The sequence below is a fragment of the Copadichromis virginalis genome, linkage group LG13 (assembly GCF_057382275.1).
Source record: "Copadichromis virginalis isolate Kocher_CV1m ecotype Utaka linkage group LG13, C_Virginalis_male_GT1.1, whole genome shotgun sequence".
In the NCBI taxonomy this organism is placed as follows: domain Eukaryota; kingdom Metazoa; phylum Chordata; class Actinopteri; order Cichliformes; family Cichlidae; genus Copadichromis; species Copadichromis virginalis.
In genome coordinates, this window is record NC_140630.1 from 15,351,643 (window position 1) to 15,368,485 (window position 16,843).

The 16,843-nt window shown below is 39.9% G+C and overlaps 1 protein-coding gene across 1 annotated transcript; it reads right to left on the reverse strand.

Annotated features, from left to right (window-relative positions):
* Window positions 1-2,553: 2,553 nt before the first annotated feature.
* On the reverse strand, window positions 2,554-16,552 carry LOC146695394 (bifunctional 3'-phosphoadenosine 5'-phosphosulfate synthase 2-like). Its single transcript, XM_085477525.1, has 12 exons — window positions 16,106-16,552; window positions 14,168-14,282; window positions 13,856-14,091; window positions 13,575-13,713; window positions 13,285-13,403; window positions 11,667-11,780; window positions 10,528-10,639; window positions 8,092-8,297; window positions 7,838-7,973; window positions 5,308-5,576; window positions 4,995-5,224; window positions 2,554-3,368 (listed from the first exon to the last, which is right to left on the reverse strand). The coding sequence occupies exons 1-12, from the start codon at window positions 16,127-16,129 to the stop codon at window positions 3,227-3,229; spliced, it is 1,842 nt and encodes a 613-aa protein (XP_085333651.1). The 5' UTR covers window positions 16,130-16,552; the 3' UTR covers window positions 2,554-3,226.
* Window positions 16,553-16,843: the final 291 nt, after the last annotated feature.

Genomic DNA, 16,843 nt, shown 5'->3' on the forward strand with positions numbered 1-16,843 from the left:
TGGTGAGCTGTCTTGTTGCAACTGACTAACTGAAACAAACGAGCGTGCTGTGTGTGCAACAGCGCGACAAACATTACCTGTCCTTTTATTAACTGCACAAGTAGTGCTGGTCATAGCTGCTGGCTACCTGTGTAAGGCTGTCATGGGTCTGTAGCTCTGTCACCGTTTTAGGGAACATATTTAGTTTTAAAGTAAGTTTCTGGGCATTTCCTGCCTTTCTGGAGGGATTATATTTCACTAAAAAACGTTCTAATATGCATGTCCACATAATAATTATTATAATTATAATATATTAAAAAACACACGCTGTATTTTAAAGAACATACATTAAGAAGCAGATTATATTAGATTTATATTTTAAATAAGACAAAAGTTGGATTTTACAGCAGTAAAATGATTGTATCTCTACAGTTTAAAAATGTAATAAGCTTTGCCCTGCACAGAGTGGATAGTGAAACAAATGGAATCATCATAAATACATTATTTCATATTTATTACTCCCCCCTCCTCATTGCTTTATTATTGTAGCTCTAGTAATAAATAATAATGTAAGGATGCCCATAGTATATACAGTATTCTGAAGAAGGTCTAAAATGTCACTGTGTGTGCATGTGTGTGTTTTATTTAGCTGGATTTAAAAAAATATTACTCATGATATAACATTGTGCAGACATGGCTGGTAAGGACATGAGGAGGAAACAGTAGGAGCTGTATGAGGCTACTAAAGACAGTGCTATAACATTTTTCTGTCATCATTTTATTTTAGATTAAGTGCAAGAGTTGTTAGGTGTGGATAATTAGATTATAGTTTATTGCAATAGCAAGTTGTGCCTTGTTCTCAGATAGACAGCAAGTGGAGAGTGATATATGAAATGATGGGAAGGAAGGAAGAAGAGAAGCAAAGAGTGATTCACAGGCAGAGCCGAGTTTATGTCACAGTTTTTCGTTGCCTTATGGTTCCAAGCGCTGTCACCAATCTTTGCATTTTGTTATTATCTCATCACACTTGTTTAATCAGCTACCATCTCTCCTGTGGACTTTTTAATGTCTACAGTCTCAGATCAACACAGCCCTGCCCTTCCCATATTAGATTCTTGATGAATGTGTGTTGTTGTTATTCAGCATGGTTCAATGTGCCCCTTTTTAACTTTGAGCACCCGCCCCTTTAAACCTCTCTGCACGTCCCTGTTCTCAATAATGGCTTTGAACAAACAAACAAAATCAAGTTGTCATCTGGGACATTCTGCGCTTGTGTGTGTGTGTGTGTGTGTGTGTGTGTGTGTGTGTGTGTGTGTGTGTGTGTGTGAAAATACAGTCAGACGACTGATGAACAATAAAAACAGCAGCTCAATATGCGATGTATTTCATTCATACCAACAGAAGGCACCTTACCTCACTGTGTTTTAAATTTCATGAAAGCTAGAGACAGTTAAATGGATTCTTTGGTCACAGAATGCAACACCCATAAAATGATCACTTAATGTAAGACTGTGTGTCAACATCAGTCAGCATCTGGAAACAAGGAGGCTGGGCTTAGTCCATGTAACCTGACAGCTGTGCAGCTGATAGTCATTTTAAATTAGCAGCCTTGCAATGCGGAACATCTGAGTGGGAATGTGACTTCTGCTCTTAGAGTAGTGCATCCGATTTGGAGTGTTACTGCAGCCTGTATTTAGGAATATGCAGGTCTGTAGGACACCGGAGATTTACATGTGGTCATTTCTCAGTGACATGACATGCTAGAGTAGTTGGGAGATTTTATAAAGTAGTGAGGGTACAGTTCAGCAGATTTAAATGGGTTTACCTGGAACATCGCAGATTAAATGATCTGATCCCATGTAAGGCTAATTAGGAATCTCCTTCTTACAGCGAAGACTAGTTCTCCCCACTGAAGAGCACTTATCTTGTAGCGCTGTAAGCCCTCACAGCTTAATGAGAAGCGAAATGAATCAGTCCTCCAACTTCGCTCAATCATCTCTTAAGTGTAATTTGAAAGCGTCTCATGTTCTCCTTAATCTGTTATAGAAGATCTAGTTAGCAGAGTCAATCCAGAGCCAAAACCTGAGCTCTCTTAATGCACAAAGTGACAGTGTGACTGTTGTTAGTCCGGTTTATTCCTATAAAAAGAACAGCTGGAAGTTTTAGGATAACATGCAGGGATAATTGACTGTCTTTGTGTCCATCTCAGTAAGTAAATACAATATGCTGTCACTGAGTTTAGCTGTTAAGTCGGAAACCAAAACTCGATTGTGCCCTTTTACACACATTTACGTTTTTTTCTCGCCTCTCCACATTTCTGCCAGCAGATGGCGGCATTGCACTTTTGGCTTCGCAGCTCCGGCCGCACCTGGTACCAATCCGTTAAAAGGAGTTATCCGGCAGACCTTTAACCTTATATAGCACTGATAAACATGCACTCTGTACAGACAGAAGAGGTAAGTATTGTTGCACAACCAGGGCCACACAGTCACAGTCGGGCCAGAGGTACTGCAGAAAACATTTAAATCATCTTGTTCAAAGTACATATCATCTCTGTGCAATGTAGTCGCTAAATAGTCATATAACAAATAAGTGTTTTTATTATTTCATTTTACATTTATTTTCCTACGAGCAAAGATCCTATAATATGAATGCATATGCACAATTTATGAAGTCACAGAAATCTTAAAGACAAAAAACAACAACAACAAAAAAAATCAGTTTTATAGGACTGAAATTGACCACAAAGACACATTTTATATATATAAATTCCTGTAGTACTTCATAATAATATAAAAAGATTAACATGAGGGATTAACACAATGACATCTATAACATGTAGGCACTGTGTGCAATGATAAGACTACGGCTTTCATTCAGGTGATACAAATACAGTGATACAGTTGTCATGTTAAAAAGGTAATAAAAACTTCAATATGCATGTTTTTTGTCGTGCGCCCTTCAGTGTCTCATGTATGCATATATATAAAGATTTCCTTGTCTTGGAATGTGCTCCTATGTGTACAGTCATACAAAAAATTCAAGTTAGATTTAATATATTAAAACACATAGCTTAAGGTAATATGCATATAATCACAAAATCTCCCCATTGTTTTACAGGAATGAGATTCATATTTTGATTTGGTGAAGATAAAACTCCCACCGCTGCAGTTTGCACCAATAAAAATCCATCCCACCTTAAATAATCCTAAAGAATAAACTGGATAGTTGCTCATGAGCTTGTTGATTAGTTTTTCTTCTGAAGAGAGGTGTAGTACTCGACCAACACCCTCCAGGCTTTGGGGGCCATAAAACCATCTGGAGGGTACTCTCCGCTCCGAGCCAAGCTCCTCATCATGGTGCCAGAAATGAACTGAAACTCGTCGTGTCTGAGAAATTGTAGAAGAATGGGGGAAAGGGAGTATACAGTGGCAAGGACAGGTTATTAGAAATCAAAATTTGTAAATTCTATAATAGCGCCGTGATTAGATCTCGACTCAAATACCAACTACGACACAAACACATAGAAACGCACAAGCCTAATAATTTACAGTCTAATTTTTGTGAAATTTTTAGTTTGGCAATGAAGTTTTTGCCCTAAAAGTGTGTCGAAGGCAATGCAATGTTTTACTGTTCAGTAAAGAACACCCAAATAAGTACTAATGAGCTACTACCCTTTGTCCTTAAAAATGTGCATTCCTTCAACAGCTGGTGAGCGGAGAGCTGCACCAAAAACTGTAGCTCAGGAGTTAGAGCAGGTCATCACTAATCGGAATCAGTCCGATCCCTGACTACAGTCTACATGCCAAGTATCCTTAGGTGAGATACTGACCCTCACGTTGCTCTCAGATGCATTGATTGGAGTGTGAATGTTACATAGAAAACACTTAAGCATGGAAAAACATTCTTGTATGAATAACGAGCGCTCTCACTGCTCAGGTAGAGTAGAGAAGTGCTATATAAGAACCAGTTCACTGAATGAAGAAAGTGTTTCATGTTTGTGCCGCACTTTTTTACAGTTTTATTTTATGTTTCCATGTGTGGAGCCAAACTCTGGAATAGAAAGAGACAGTCTCAACAAGCACATGGATGACAAAGGACTTTATCAAATACCACATGGTAAATGATATATATATATATATATGTGTGTGTGTGTATATGTCTCTGAGTATATATATATAAATATTATATTCTAAATAGAATTGTTTATTAAACCTGAATGCGCTTAAGGTCAGTGATTGTGTGTGAGTGATTCTATAAATAGAGTTATCATATAATTAGTTTTTATTTTAATTTTATTTTGACTTTTTGCTTTTAATTCAGTTTAGTTTAAGTTCCAGAGTGAGTTTTTAATATTAAGTATTTAATATTTACTTAATAATGTTTAGTTTTAGTTTAAGTTTATTGGTTTCAGTCTTAGTTGTTATTAATTATTGCTGTATGGACGACATGTGTCAGAGGTGAGATTTAGAAAAAATTAGAACAGGTATTACAATGAAAACACAACTATTAGAAAGTGGTTGTCTACAAGATGTCCCTTGTATTTTTTTTTCCAAGTCTAGTTTCTATTTTAGTTAATTAAAATGGTTTTTAACCATCTAGTTTTAGTTTTTACTTTAGTTTTAGTTAACTATAATAGCCTTGTTATAGCTCTAGGTGAATGTATGCGTATATTTATAATTGTCTGTCATTTCATATACGGGCCATTAGCTTGTGAAAGGAAGCTGAATATTGCAATCATCCATTAGATATGAAGGAGGGGTAGAATGATATTTTTCAGCAAATTTTTGAGATGCTTATATACAATCAAGCATCAGGTTTTGTATTTTGTTTTAGTAGTGTTTGCTAACTTCAGATTACTTCAGGTGGTTAGTAGGGGAGTCACTGACCGGTCTTTAGGCTGGTGTGAATGGGGCTTTAGCAGTTAATTTTGCATTTCTAGAAGTATGCGACCCCTTGAGGTTCAATATTGACTGCAACTTACAAGAAAAACCTGCAGATCTTTCATCACTCACCGGTCTTTGTCATAGAAGTCCATAGCCTTCTTAGTTTTGTTGTAGGCAGCTACCCTGAAGGGAATGATCTCTACAGAGGTGAGACCTGGGGCCATGGACAGCACTTTTCCACCATGGGTGGGCTCATACAAGTCCTTTTTAGTCTCTGGGTGAGGCATACCTGCAGGATCCCGGCCGACAATGTAAAAGTTTGCTCCGGCGATCATTCTGGCTCTGCAGTGCCACTGAACCTGAAAGACATTGAAGCTGATATCACATGCACCCGTATTTTTTAAAACCTTTGAGTGAGCCATAAGCCACCACTGCTGCTCACCTCTGTAGGTCCAGCATACATCATAGGGGAAGGGAAGATGGCAACAATGGTGCTAGCTGGGTCCAACACGCCCTCCTCCAGGACAGCATCATGTTGCCTCATCCTCCACTGCAGAGGCACATCGTCGTCTTTGGTCCAACCACCGAGCGGGTGAAGTAAGAGGACTGGATTTTTGTATCCTCGCTCCAGCAATCGCCGCTTGGTGTCCTGCATGAGCAGGGCGTGACCATTGTGGATCGGGTTACGCAGCTGGAATGCAAACACCGCATCTAAAGACAGAGGAGCATATAATAAAATTAACATACAATAGACACACGTGCTTCATGATCATGCCTTCCAAAATATTTGTCACAGCCAACATGCGAACCATGCCTTTAACAGAACTCAAATACACCCTGATCATAGTGTTTAAATTCACTTTTATCAGAACAAAAGCAACAAAAATGTTGGTGGTGTATGACGACAGACAGATGCATAGAATTTTATATTTTTCTTACTGTCAACAAATCCCATTATACCTAAAAACCAACAATACTGTCCACTCACATTTTCTCCTCCTTCTATATCTATCTATACAAATATATAAAAAACGTAGTTTAACAGTGGGTTTAACATAAAATTTAGCTATACTTTCACACACTTACAAGATCTGCATTACTTGTTAGTTATGTTAATCTGATGTTTCATAACTAGTCCTATAGGGCTTTGCTATTGAAGAAGACTTAATCCTTCCCACTTTGACCACATATTCAGCATTTTTTTAAACTTTTGCACTGGGTGACATTACAAGCATAAAAGAAATAGCATTGTGTTTATTTTAAGTCAGTCCCATGTACATTAATTACTCTTTAGCATACTAAACACAGCCCCCAAAATGCATAATTTCCCTCTGTTTGATGTTGATGTTTTCTATGACAACAGTCCAAAGCTATTTTAAGAAATCACGTGTTTTATAATGTTCTTAGGTGGGAACAAACAGGTTTGGGCTTGGCATGCTATGGGAACTACTGAGACAGACTGTTGGTTTCTTTTTGCTTTGGGCTTGTTAACAATAAGAAAGTACAGGTTATTGTCCACCTAGTGCAGATAACACCATGCTCTCACACCGGTAACAAACCTCAGCATAGTAAAAACACAAAGTGCCAAAATAAACAGTGCATTGTGGATAAGATGAATAGGTAAAACAATATCTGCACAAAGCAGTCACATCAAAGTTAGCGGGTGAAAGTAAAAACAGATGATGTCATTTAATTGTTCATTGCATTCAGGAATACAGTTAGCTCCATTAGCTTTTGGACAAAGACACTTCTTAGTTTTGCCACCACACGGATTTCAGATCTAATAATCAAGATGTGATTGGCGTGCAGACTTTCAGCATTTTGATTCAAGGGGTTTAACAAAAGTTTTGCATTAACTGTTAAGGAATAACTACTATTTTTGCAACCTTGCCCAAATTTTCAGAGGCGCAAAAGTAATTGGGCAGTTAAACCATCAGTAAAAACTGGTGCAACCTGTAACCATACATGGTCATGCCATAATGACATGTGAATATCCTTCTGTCTTGTTTAACAGGTAATATAGTATGTTTCAGATCACTTCTGTCATTTGGGTACAAATTAATCTTGTTTTTAGTTTTCCACAACCATGTAGGCTCTTTGACATGTTGCTTTTAGGAAAATCTAATCTGTCCTTCCAGTTCCAAAGTGTAACCAGTGTTGTAAAAATTAAGGAAAACAACTTTTATTGGATATAATTTTGTATTCTGGAGTCATCAACTACAGTTATCTTCTCTGCGGTTGCTCTGCAGTCGCTCAGACCTTTTGGTGTTTCTGAGCAGATTGTTGATCCTAAAGTGTTTGCTATCTCTCAGATAGGTTTATTTTGGGTTTCAGTCTAATAATGGGCTTTTTCACTTGCACCAACATCTCTTTGGACCCCATACTGAAAATTCCACTGAACACTTGGAATACCTCCAGATGTTTTACTTGTTTAATGTGCCAGGGAATAATGAGAGTACAGGCCTGCCCATGAAACTCCTGATTAGCCTTGGAAAATGTGGGAGTGCATATACAAATATGCCTGTAATTGCTAAACAGTTAATAATTGAATACTTTTGTTACCTTGAACTAAAGTCTGCAGTTCAATCAAATTCTGATTGTGTGAAGTAAAATCCACTGAGGTGGTGTACAGAGGCAAATTTACAAAAACTGCCATTGTCCAAATACTTACAGACCTAACTATACTATATGTGCCCATTGATCACAGGACGTGTCACAAAAATCACCATGCAGCTTTAAAGTTACCATTTAATTTTTTCCATCTGGTCCTTAGTCAAGTTTTCTGAAAGACAAAGGGTGTATTGCTAAATACACTGCTTTAATTTTTTTCATGTTTTCACCGGTTACCATAACTGCTTTATTATAGAGAAATATATATGTCATACTGGAAGTTACTGACAACAAACCAAACAAAAAGGCCACTTCTGTATCTCCTGATCGTCACTGTAGTGTTGTACTTTAGATTTTCTCACCTGCTTTCATATCTTTGAACTTCTGCCTGAGCTCCTTTGGAGTAAAGCGGTACTGGTCAAGTCCATCGTTCCATCTGATTCGCTCCAGCACCTCCAGATCCCCACCTACCAGCCAGTCACCTCCTTCCATAACCATCTGCCAAGGATAAAAGCAGAGAACAGTTTTTCATCATTAAAATGTGTGATGCTGGCATGAGAACACCTTCCAGTCTCCAAATTTTTAACTGCGCACAGGTTAATAGCTGCATTATAACCTTAATGTACGGGTGTTGTGGACAAGTAGTGCCCCACTGGCGGGCACTGCGTTCCTCCTTGCGGTGCGCGTAGAACTCGGGGTTCCTGAGAACAGCCACACGTGAACCTTGGTACTCCAGAGCTACCGCTGCACAGCCCTCCAGCTTCTCTTTGGTCTCAGAGCTAACAGGCAGGACAATGGGAATAGACATGTTGATGGCCCCACCTGAGAGAGAAGATGAAGTGATCTTAAACATACAAAGCCAAGCAATTATAATTCTACGAGTGTTTTCCTTTTGAAATACATGAAAATATGAAAACATATATGAAAACAGGTGCAGCATGTTAGGATGCCTGGGTCGTTGACCCAGAGGTTTGAGTTTATTATATTATTTATCTTTTCTAGTCTTTGGTTTCTTTGTTAGAGTTCTTTCTTATGGTTTATGTCTCTGTGTAATCCTTAGTTGCTGTCTCCCCTGTCTGCTATATCCCCGTGTCCAGTCGGTGTCTGCCCTGGTCCCACGTCTCTGTTCCCCCTGTTGTAGTGCCTGCCTGTGAGTCTGTGTCTGTAAGTTCAGTCTGTGTTATGTTTCCTGTTTTATTTTGAAGGTCCTTGTCTTATGTTAATGTATCTGGTTTTGCTTCCCCAGTTTCGTTAGGCTCGATTTGCCACAGCTGTGTTTCTCTCCTGTTGCCCATTCCCTGATTGCTCCCTCTGTGTTTCTCTGTGTCCGTGTCGCGATCTACCCTTATTGAGCTGTGTGTTCTGTCTGTGTAAGTGTATTTTCTAGTCCTAGTTTTGTTGCCCTTTTGAGTTCACGTCTGTCTCTGGAGTCTGCACTTTGGGTCCTTGTCCTGCCTGCACACAGCCGTTCCATAACACAGCACACTAATGACAAACACTTCAAAGAGAAGGAGTGTGATCTCAGAAAGGAGCTGTAATGTCTAATTAAATATAATTACTATTATTGGGCAATGAAGAAATAATCAAAGAATTAATTGGTCTGTCATTAAATAATAATATATTTTACAGTTACTTCTGTGCTTTAAGGACATGCACATTATCTGCTTTAGAGCAATTTTGTATGTCAAGTGGAATAGCATGTGCTCATTTTAAAAATTAGAGGTTCATTCATGCTTTCCCTTCATTCTTGCCTCATTTTAAATTGAACCAGACAATAATTTGTCTGTGTTATTTACACACAGAAAGAGAAGAGAGGAATAGAGATATTGCTTAATTTCGGACTTACATTATGTGTAAAGTTTGTTGCCACAAGTGTAGGCGACTTGTAACAACAAAGATTATCAACATCAACTCTAGTTAAGTGTGGCCACACTTTTGACTCACTTTTCTCTCCTGTTGTTGTGTGTGCGAGCTCCCTTACACCCCTTGCACATATACTCACAGAGTGAGAGAGAGATCTCACTGCCGAATTGTGAATGGAGAAAATGAAAGCGAGTCAAATATTTTAATATTACTGTGAGTTAGAAGTGAAACAGCCGAGATCAAATGCTATGTTATGTATATGTGACGATTGAGTCAGCAGAGCTTCTGTAACTTTTACACGCCATTCACATCAGCCAACCTCGCCAACCCTGCTCCGTAACTTTAACTGTCTTGAGCTGCTGTTGTCCCTAAGCGCTTTCACTTTGGAATGGAATATCTAGGAGGGAACAAATTTCATGAAGCGACTTGCCGCAACAATCGGATCTTATTACAGCGTGACGTTTGAATGCAGTCAGCTCTCTGGAACAACCCATTCTTTCACAAATGTTTATTAGACATTTGATTTTATACACCTCTTGGCAATGACAGTGAAAATACCTGAATTTCAAGATTAAGAGGCATGGCCCAATAATTCTGTTCACATTCATTGATTGCAGTAGATTGCAGCTTGTGCTTTGCATCCACTGTTAGGCTTGTATGAGGCTGAAAGTGATGTGTAAATGTTGCTAGATGTCGCTGTGAACCGTTTGCTTGAACTTGGAGATGGTGTGGACTCCGATCTGGCCCAATGTATGGCTGGACATAAATTTTGGACTTTCAACTGTATTTACACAAGTTTTACAGCTTTTCCTACCAATAAAGACCTCCCCGAACGCAATTCATAATTCAATAACAGATTTCTGTAAGTTTGCACGTTTACTTCTTACCATTTAAGCCAAAAGAATCATGCTAAGAGATTTCTTTCATTTACTTTTTACTGCTGACATTGCACTTCTTTTTCTTATGTTAGAATATCTCATTGATTAAATGTGTAGTTACATTTCTTTGCACTGGCAGAAAGGGGAGATTCACTGGTCTGGCCCACATAAGATCAAAGTGTATGTAAAATTAGTCTGACATCCCCACACTAACTGAATTAATCACAATTCAGCTGCCTAATGTCACTTTTAGGAGCAGGGAGGGGGTGTCTAGATGTTGTAGATGTTGAAAGTTTAAGGACTTTTCTTACCATCTAGGAGATTGCCAAAGTGCATAGTCTGGAGGAACTCTCTCTCTCTCATGAATCCCTTTAGTGGACTGGCCCAGCCCTCGGCCAAAACCTGCACCCACTGCAGATCCAGCTGTAGATGAATAAAACAGCATCGTCAGCAGGATGAAAAGAAAATAACACAAAATACTTGTAAACTGCGATTCCAGTTCAGGAAAGCCATATATTTCATTTGCTGTATTGCAAATTAAACACATTTCAGTGGTATTCACAAGTTAATCTGTAGGCCTGCTCTAAATAAGTGAATAATTTAACAGTGGAAGGATTGACCCCAGTGGAATACGATAAAATAGAGACAGACAATATGAGCTGCAGATTTACAAAAACCATTTCAACTATAGACACAAAGAGTAAAATAACAACTTGGCTACACAGAGAATAAATTCACTTTAAAATACTTTCCCTTTTTAAAATGAGCATTACTGATTTATTTACCTTTATTTTCACAACGTTTGAAACAATGTTTGCCAAGAAGCTGCATATCTGTTAGCATCTGCAGAACACTGACTGACAGTTACGTGAGCATTTCCCTATTGATTAACCAGGGAAAAGGAAATATTTTCTTAGTACACAGTGTCAGCGGTTGGGTGGAGGCGAGGAAGAAGGAACCCAAACGCAGGACTCGCAGGTAGGTGACGATTTATTATAAGGAGTGGATGAACAGAACAAAGGGAGAAAATGGCTGGCTGGACGACTGACTGAAGCACTGACTGACTAACGGAACATACAGACGGAGAGACAACATCACAATAACATCAATGACACGACATTGGACTGGTTGAACTGAGGGACATAAATACACAGGCTGAGTGATGAGAGATTAGAACCTGGTGAGTACACAGCTGAACATAATGAACTAATGATAAACGGGAAGAGGACGGAACATAATGCACATGGACCAAGGCTAACACAATAAAACAGGAAGTGGAACAGGCAGAAGATAAACAGTGAACGTGAACTGAAAATACTGGGTCACCGACCCAGGAACCCTGACACAGTGTCCACACTGCAAGGAACGTACCCATAACTAACTGTCTGGAATGTTTTATACTGACTCTGAGTTCTCATTTGCTATGTGACAGTATAGAATGTGTACTTACTTTTGTAATGCTGATGGTGGGCAGTGTGTTTGCTTCAGCCAGAACATGGTTCACCCTGTCCTCTGGGATAAACAGTTCAGTCACCTCCTCCAGGATCTCATTTGGTACAATTTTCTACATACGAGAAGAAAGTGAATGTTCACAGTTTAATAACGCTGCTCATGTAGGGACTCAATGACTTTTTTTTTAAGAGTTTAAACAGCACGGTTAGTGCATCGGAAGGCTGTAAAATAACATTTCTTTTTAGATTAAACTATACTGCTGGGTGTATGCTGCATATTTTTTGTTCCTTTTGGTGCAAAATGGTGCTTTTTTGCATGATTTGCATTTGCCAAAGAAGTTCGCCTTTGGGCACTAGCTGAGTGGTGCACACAGTGCATCTAATTACAGGTTTACATTCTGAATCAGACACGGCACACTAAATAAATAGCAAATTCATAAGTATAGTATTGGCTAAATAATTTATTTTCTGCACCGTTTGAGTTTACGGAAGCTCCTTTCAATAAAATCAAACATCTGTGAATGCCTTGCCTGATTTTGTTTGATGTAATTCTACACAGCAGGATTAATGTGTGCACACTGCTTCTGCGTATTCATGTTGACACAGCGGGGATATTTAAAAACAAAAAAATCAGTCACCTGTTACCTCAACGACCGGGGCTGTAAAAACACACATGTTTACACATTTACTCTATCAGCAACCTTTCCTTTAGTAAAGATAAGACGCTTGGCAACAGAACCAATGGCCTTTTAAATACCCAACAGAATCTTGACTGTGTGTGTGTGTGTGTGTGTGTGTGTGTGTGTGTGTGTGTGTGTGTGTGTGTGTGTGTGTGTGTGTGTGTGTGTGTATGTATGTAAAGGTCGGTTAGTGTCTTTTCTACATAGAGCTACACTCTTTACCTGTTTTTCCAGTTTTGCCTTTGTAATATAGATCTACATTTGTACATACATGAAGTGCAAACATATTGCTCATTCACATGCCTTTGAGTAAACTAAACTCTTTTGTGCATTACTCCGAGATTAGCGTGCGTCTCATTTTCACAATCATGAAAATTAAAATGATGTCCTTTGTGTTTCTCTATGTTATTTGCAGCAAAAAGGCCAGGGGGTTTTTTTGGAATGGGGGGGGGGGGGTTTAAAAAAAAAGGGAGTCCATATCCTGTACTTAATTTTTTCGTTTTTAATACTGTACTTGCTGAATCACTATTGTTTGCTGCTGTAATATAAAACCACTGAAGTACCAGGTAGTTCATTGCCTCTGGCTAGTTGTTACCAACCACTTCCTTCTCATGTGAAAGATTTCATTGATGGGCAGAGAACACTGAAAGATTGATGTTAATTATCACGACTTATAGTTTGTTTTAAGGGGGTGTGGCCTCCCTTAATAGGCCTCCCTTAGTATATTGAACTTATTTTAGTACAACAGCTTCATGTTTAAATTAAAAAATAACTGATCAAGTATTCAAACTTTTACATAATTTACATAGTGTCCTCTTCATCATCCTGCTGAGAAATTGCCAAGTGTAAATTAACACTGTGGGTAGAGTCTGTGTACACTGTGCTGTGTGGTTTATTCTGCTTTAAAAGGTCTGGAGCAAGTCTTCTGGAACCCTACCTGTTCCTTAAGCAGATCCAACACTTGATGGAGACATTCATTTACAGAGAGTTCTCCGGTTTTCAGAACAAGCTCTGGACGCTCTGGACGTTCGTACTCTGAATCAATCCCAGTAAAACCTGGCAATAAACCAGAGATATCAGTCAGACCCTATCAGCATTAATACTACCTAATCACTTGACTGAGACAGAATTACAACATGTGGTAAACTAGCCTGTAGATATTCATAGGGTCTGGGATGACTTTCATATCTCATAGATGTTTCTTGCTGTGAGTACCATCACACTGACCTTTGATCTCTCCAGCGCGAGCCTTTTTGTAAAGTCCTTTCACATCCCTGCTCTCACACACTTCAAGAGGCGCGTGGACAAACACTTCAAAAAATGGCAGCCCGGAACTTGCGTGGACGCTCCTTGCCTCGTCGCGATCCTGTGGGAGAAACGGCACGGATACATGATTTCAATGCATTTTTGATTCGAGGTCGACTTAAAATCTAGCGTCAACCTTTGTTAGGCAATGATTTCAGTCTTAAATAAACACATGCAGCATGTAACTCTTAAGCTTTCCTCACCTTGGCGAAAGGAGAGATGAAACTGGTGACACAAACGAGGCCGGCATCGGCAAACAGTTTGGCCACCTCTGCAACACGCCGGATGTTCTCCTCGCGGTCTTCAGCAGAAAAGCCGAGATTCTTGTTCAGGCCGTGGCGAATGTTGTCTCCATCCAGTGAGTAGCAGGGGATACCATGGGAGACGAGATAATCCTCCAGGGCAAAACTGATAGTAGTCTTTCCAGCACCAGACAAACCTAGAGGTAAAAGCATGGTGGTAAATAAGCAAATTGATCCCAGTCTAAATATGGTGGAAAAACTATAAAGATTTACCAGTGAGCCAGATGGTGCAGCCCCTAAAGCCCCCCTTGGTGCCCACGACCTGCCCTCTCTTGCTCCGGCTGACGTGGTGGGCCTGGTACACCACATTGGTCGCCTTGTTGAGATTCTAAAAGAGAAGCAGCAGGGGCTCCAAATATATTATAAATATATAGGCTAATATATTACAAGATATAGACCTAATGTATAGGCTCAGAAGCAGACAAAAGGGTATTCAGTTTGAGCGTATTCAGTTCACACACCAAATGACATATTTACCTGGATAGACATCACAGACAAGTCTCACCTGCTGTTCACGATGTCATAGAACAAATAGCATTTGCTTTTCACTGGATCCTTTTAAATTTACTTCCAAGTCATGTAAAGTAACACATCATATATAATTTTTCAGACTAGACGAATCTGGTTCTACAAGGATAAAGTAACTATGTGGATGTGAATGAATGGAGCTGTAAAGACTTATAAATGGGAGGGTAGGGAAGCTCATGAGGGATGCAGGGAGGGAGGGAGAGGGAGGAATAATTGACAATGTGTCCAGTGTGCTGCCTGTAGCCAAGCGATGATGTGGCAGTGCTCGTGCCCACACGTTCACCCTCTGCACCCAGTCGCCCTTCTTCCCTACACCCTTATGCCTATAATGCCTACCCAATATGAAAGTAGTTTAACAGCTCGAAGGACCGCACAGGATTCCAGCTGCCATTGGATGAACTTCTGTGAAAAGAGCCCTTTTTTCCTGGTGCTAACACAGCCTCGGTTGTAAAAAAATAAAATAAAATCCTGCACTCTGACACAGCACAAATCAAGGTGTGTTTCAATCAAAGGACATGGAAGGCATACCGCATGTGAAAAATATACAGACCCACACGCTGTGGGAGAGGCCTAGACAAACAGGGCTATTCTCTTAAACATAGGAGCCACCTTCCACTGCAGCCTTGCGCTGCCAAAACACCACCTCATCATGAATACAATGATGGCACTGGCTGGAAAAACAAAGTCCCATCATTCACTATTAAAAGTTGTAATACCTCTTGTAATAATACCATCCTACCTTGATAGTTTTTACCCTCTTTTCATTTCAATCCCCTTTTCATTTTCTCTTGTTGTTGCATTCCTTTTAAAGAATGCCCCTTGTGTAACTCTTCTCCCCTCGCTCCAGTTCAACTCCCATCCTCTTTCTCAGGAAATCACAGGGGATAAATGCTGATAACTATGTCAGCGAATTCCTCAAAGAAAATGACACATGAGTATTTCTTACTTACTTAATTGCTCCTGAGTTGCTCAGCATGGCAATTCTGAAAGCTTAGCCAATTGAATTAGCTACTAAATGTCAAAAGGAGCGACTATTTCGCAACTTCCTTTGAAAAGTGACTTTTTATCAAGAAAGCTGATGATTAATCTTCGTGGTTGCATCAGTGTTACAGTGTCAGTAATGATGCACCCCTTCAGTGGTGTATCTCTCATATGTGGCTCCACATATGTCTGCGGCATTCCCGTGCAGCATCACTCTGGCACTTTAACAGGGGCCTCTTTCTCCCCTCTCTCAAAAGACACTCTATGTTATGAATGAACTACACTGACATGGATACGTTACTACAACAACTGTCCCATTCAGAGTCGAGGCAAGTCTACAAACAGCCACACCTGGCAGGACAGTAAAAAAAAAAGCCTGCTTTTCAGAAAATTGCATTTAAATAAATAATCACTCCTAATGAAAAAAAGAAGGGTTTTTTTCTGCACGACCAGCAGACCTTCGTAGTAAGATCGCCGTTTTTAAGGAGGGCTTAAAGCAGGTAGTCTATTAACGTGACACTAAGTTCGCACACATGTCGGGCTGCTGGCTGACACAGTACATTTCGCTTTTTGTGGGGCTAATCTGATGACAGCTTAAATTTCTGGTGTCTGATTCGACCCGTTATCTCCACATCTACTCACTGTGCGAAGCTTCACTCCGGACATTTCGCTCTAGTGTTATGCCGCCAAAGGACTCCTGGACGCCGGACTCGGACCGCTGCACACACGCAGGCCTGGATGTTCGTCGGATGCTGGATCGACTTATAAAGCAAGAAACTTTGGGCTGTAGTAATCGAAAGAGGCAACGGAGGGGGGTGTTTAAAAGGGACTTTCAAGACACGTAGCACTCCACTGGCCCTGCCTCTCCTCCTGGCCCTCCTCCTTCAACGTTAGAAAAAAAAAGCGGATACCGGCAAACTTCAAGAAAAACGGCACTAGCAACAAAACCGAGGTAAAACCGGGTAAAGCTGGATATATCGACCCAATGCCACAAACTGGCAAGCGTTGGAGTAAAAATCACTCTTACTGAGGCGTCGAGGAAGTCGCTGGTGTCTTCCCATTTCCCCCCACACGTCCAGACGCCACTGGCTCACACCACACCTCACCCCATATGAAAAAAACCTCTTTAAAAAATCCAGTCATAAAACAAGCAAGTAGAAAGTTTCTCCTGGATGGAAATCTATTTTGTCCCAAAAATGGGGCAACAAGGGGTTAAATGTAGCCCACGTTTAATGATTAAATGTAGGGCACAGTAAGGAAGCACCAATGGGAGAATGAGCCTCTCCTTAGAAGGGGTCTTTCAAAGGAGTCTTTCAAAGTTTAGAAGTATCGATAAGTGAGTTCATAAGTTTGTTTAGCAACAGAAAAAGATGTGTAATC

Excerpts from the sequence above, each read along its gene's own strand:
- LOC146695394 (XM_085477525.1), bottom strand. The coding sequence starts at position 16,129 with ATGTCCGGAGTGAAGCTTCGCACA. Across the intron at positions 14,283-16,105 it reads CCGGAGTGAAGCTTCGCACA|AATCTCAACAAGGCGACCAA; the intron begins GTGAGTAGATGT and ends CTTCTCTTTTAG. Across the intron at positions 7,974-8,091 it reads CACAACACCCGTACATTAAG|ATGGTTATGGAAGGAGGTGA; the intron begins GTTATAATGCAG and ends TATCCTTGGCAG.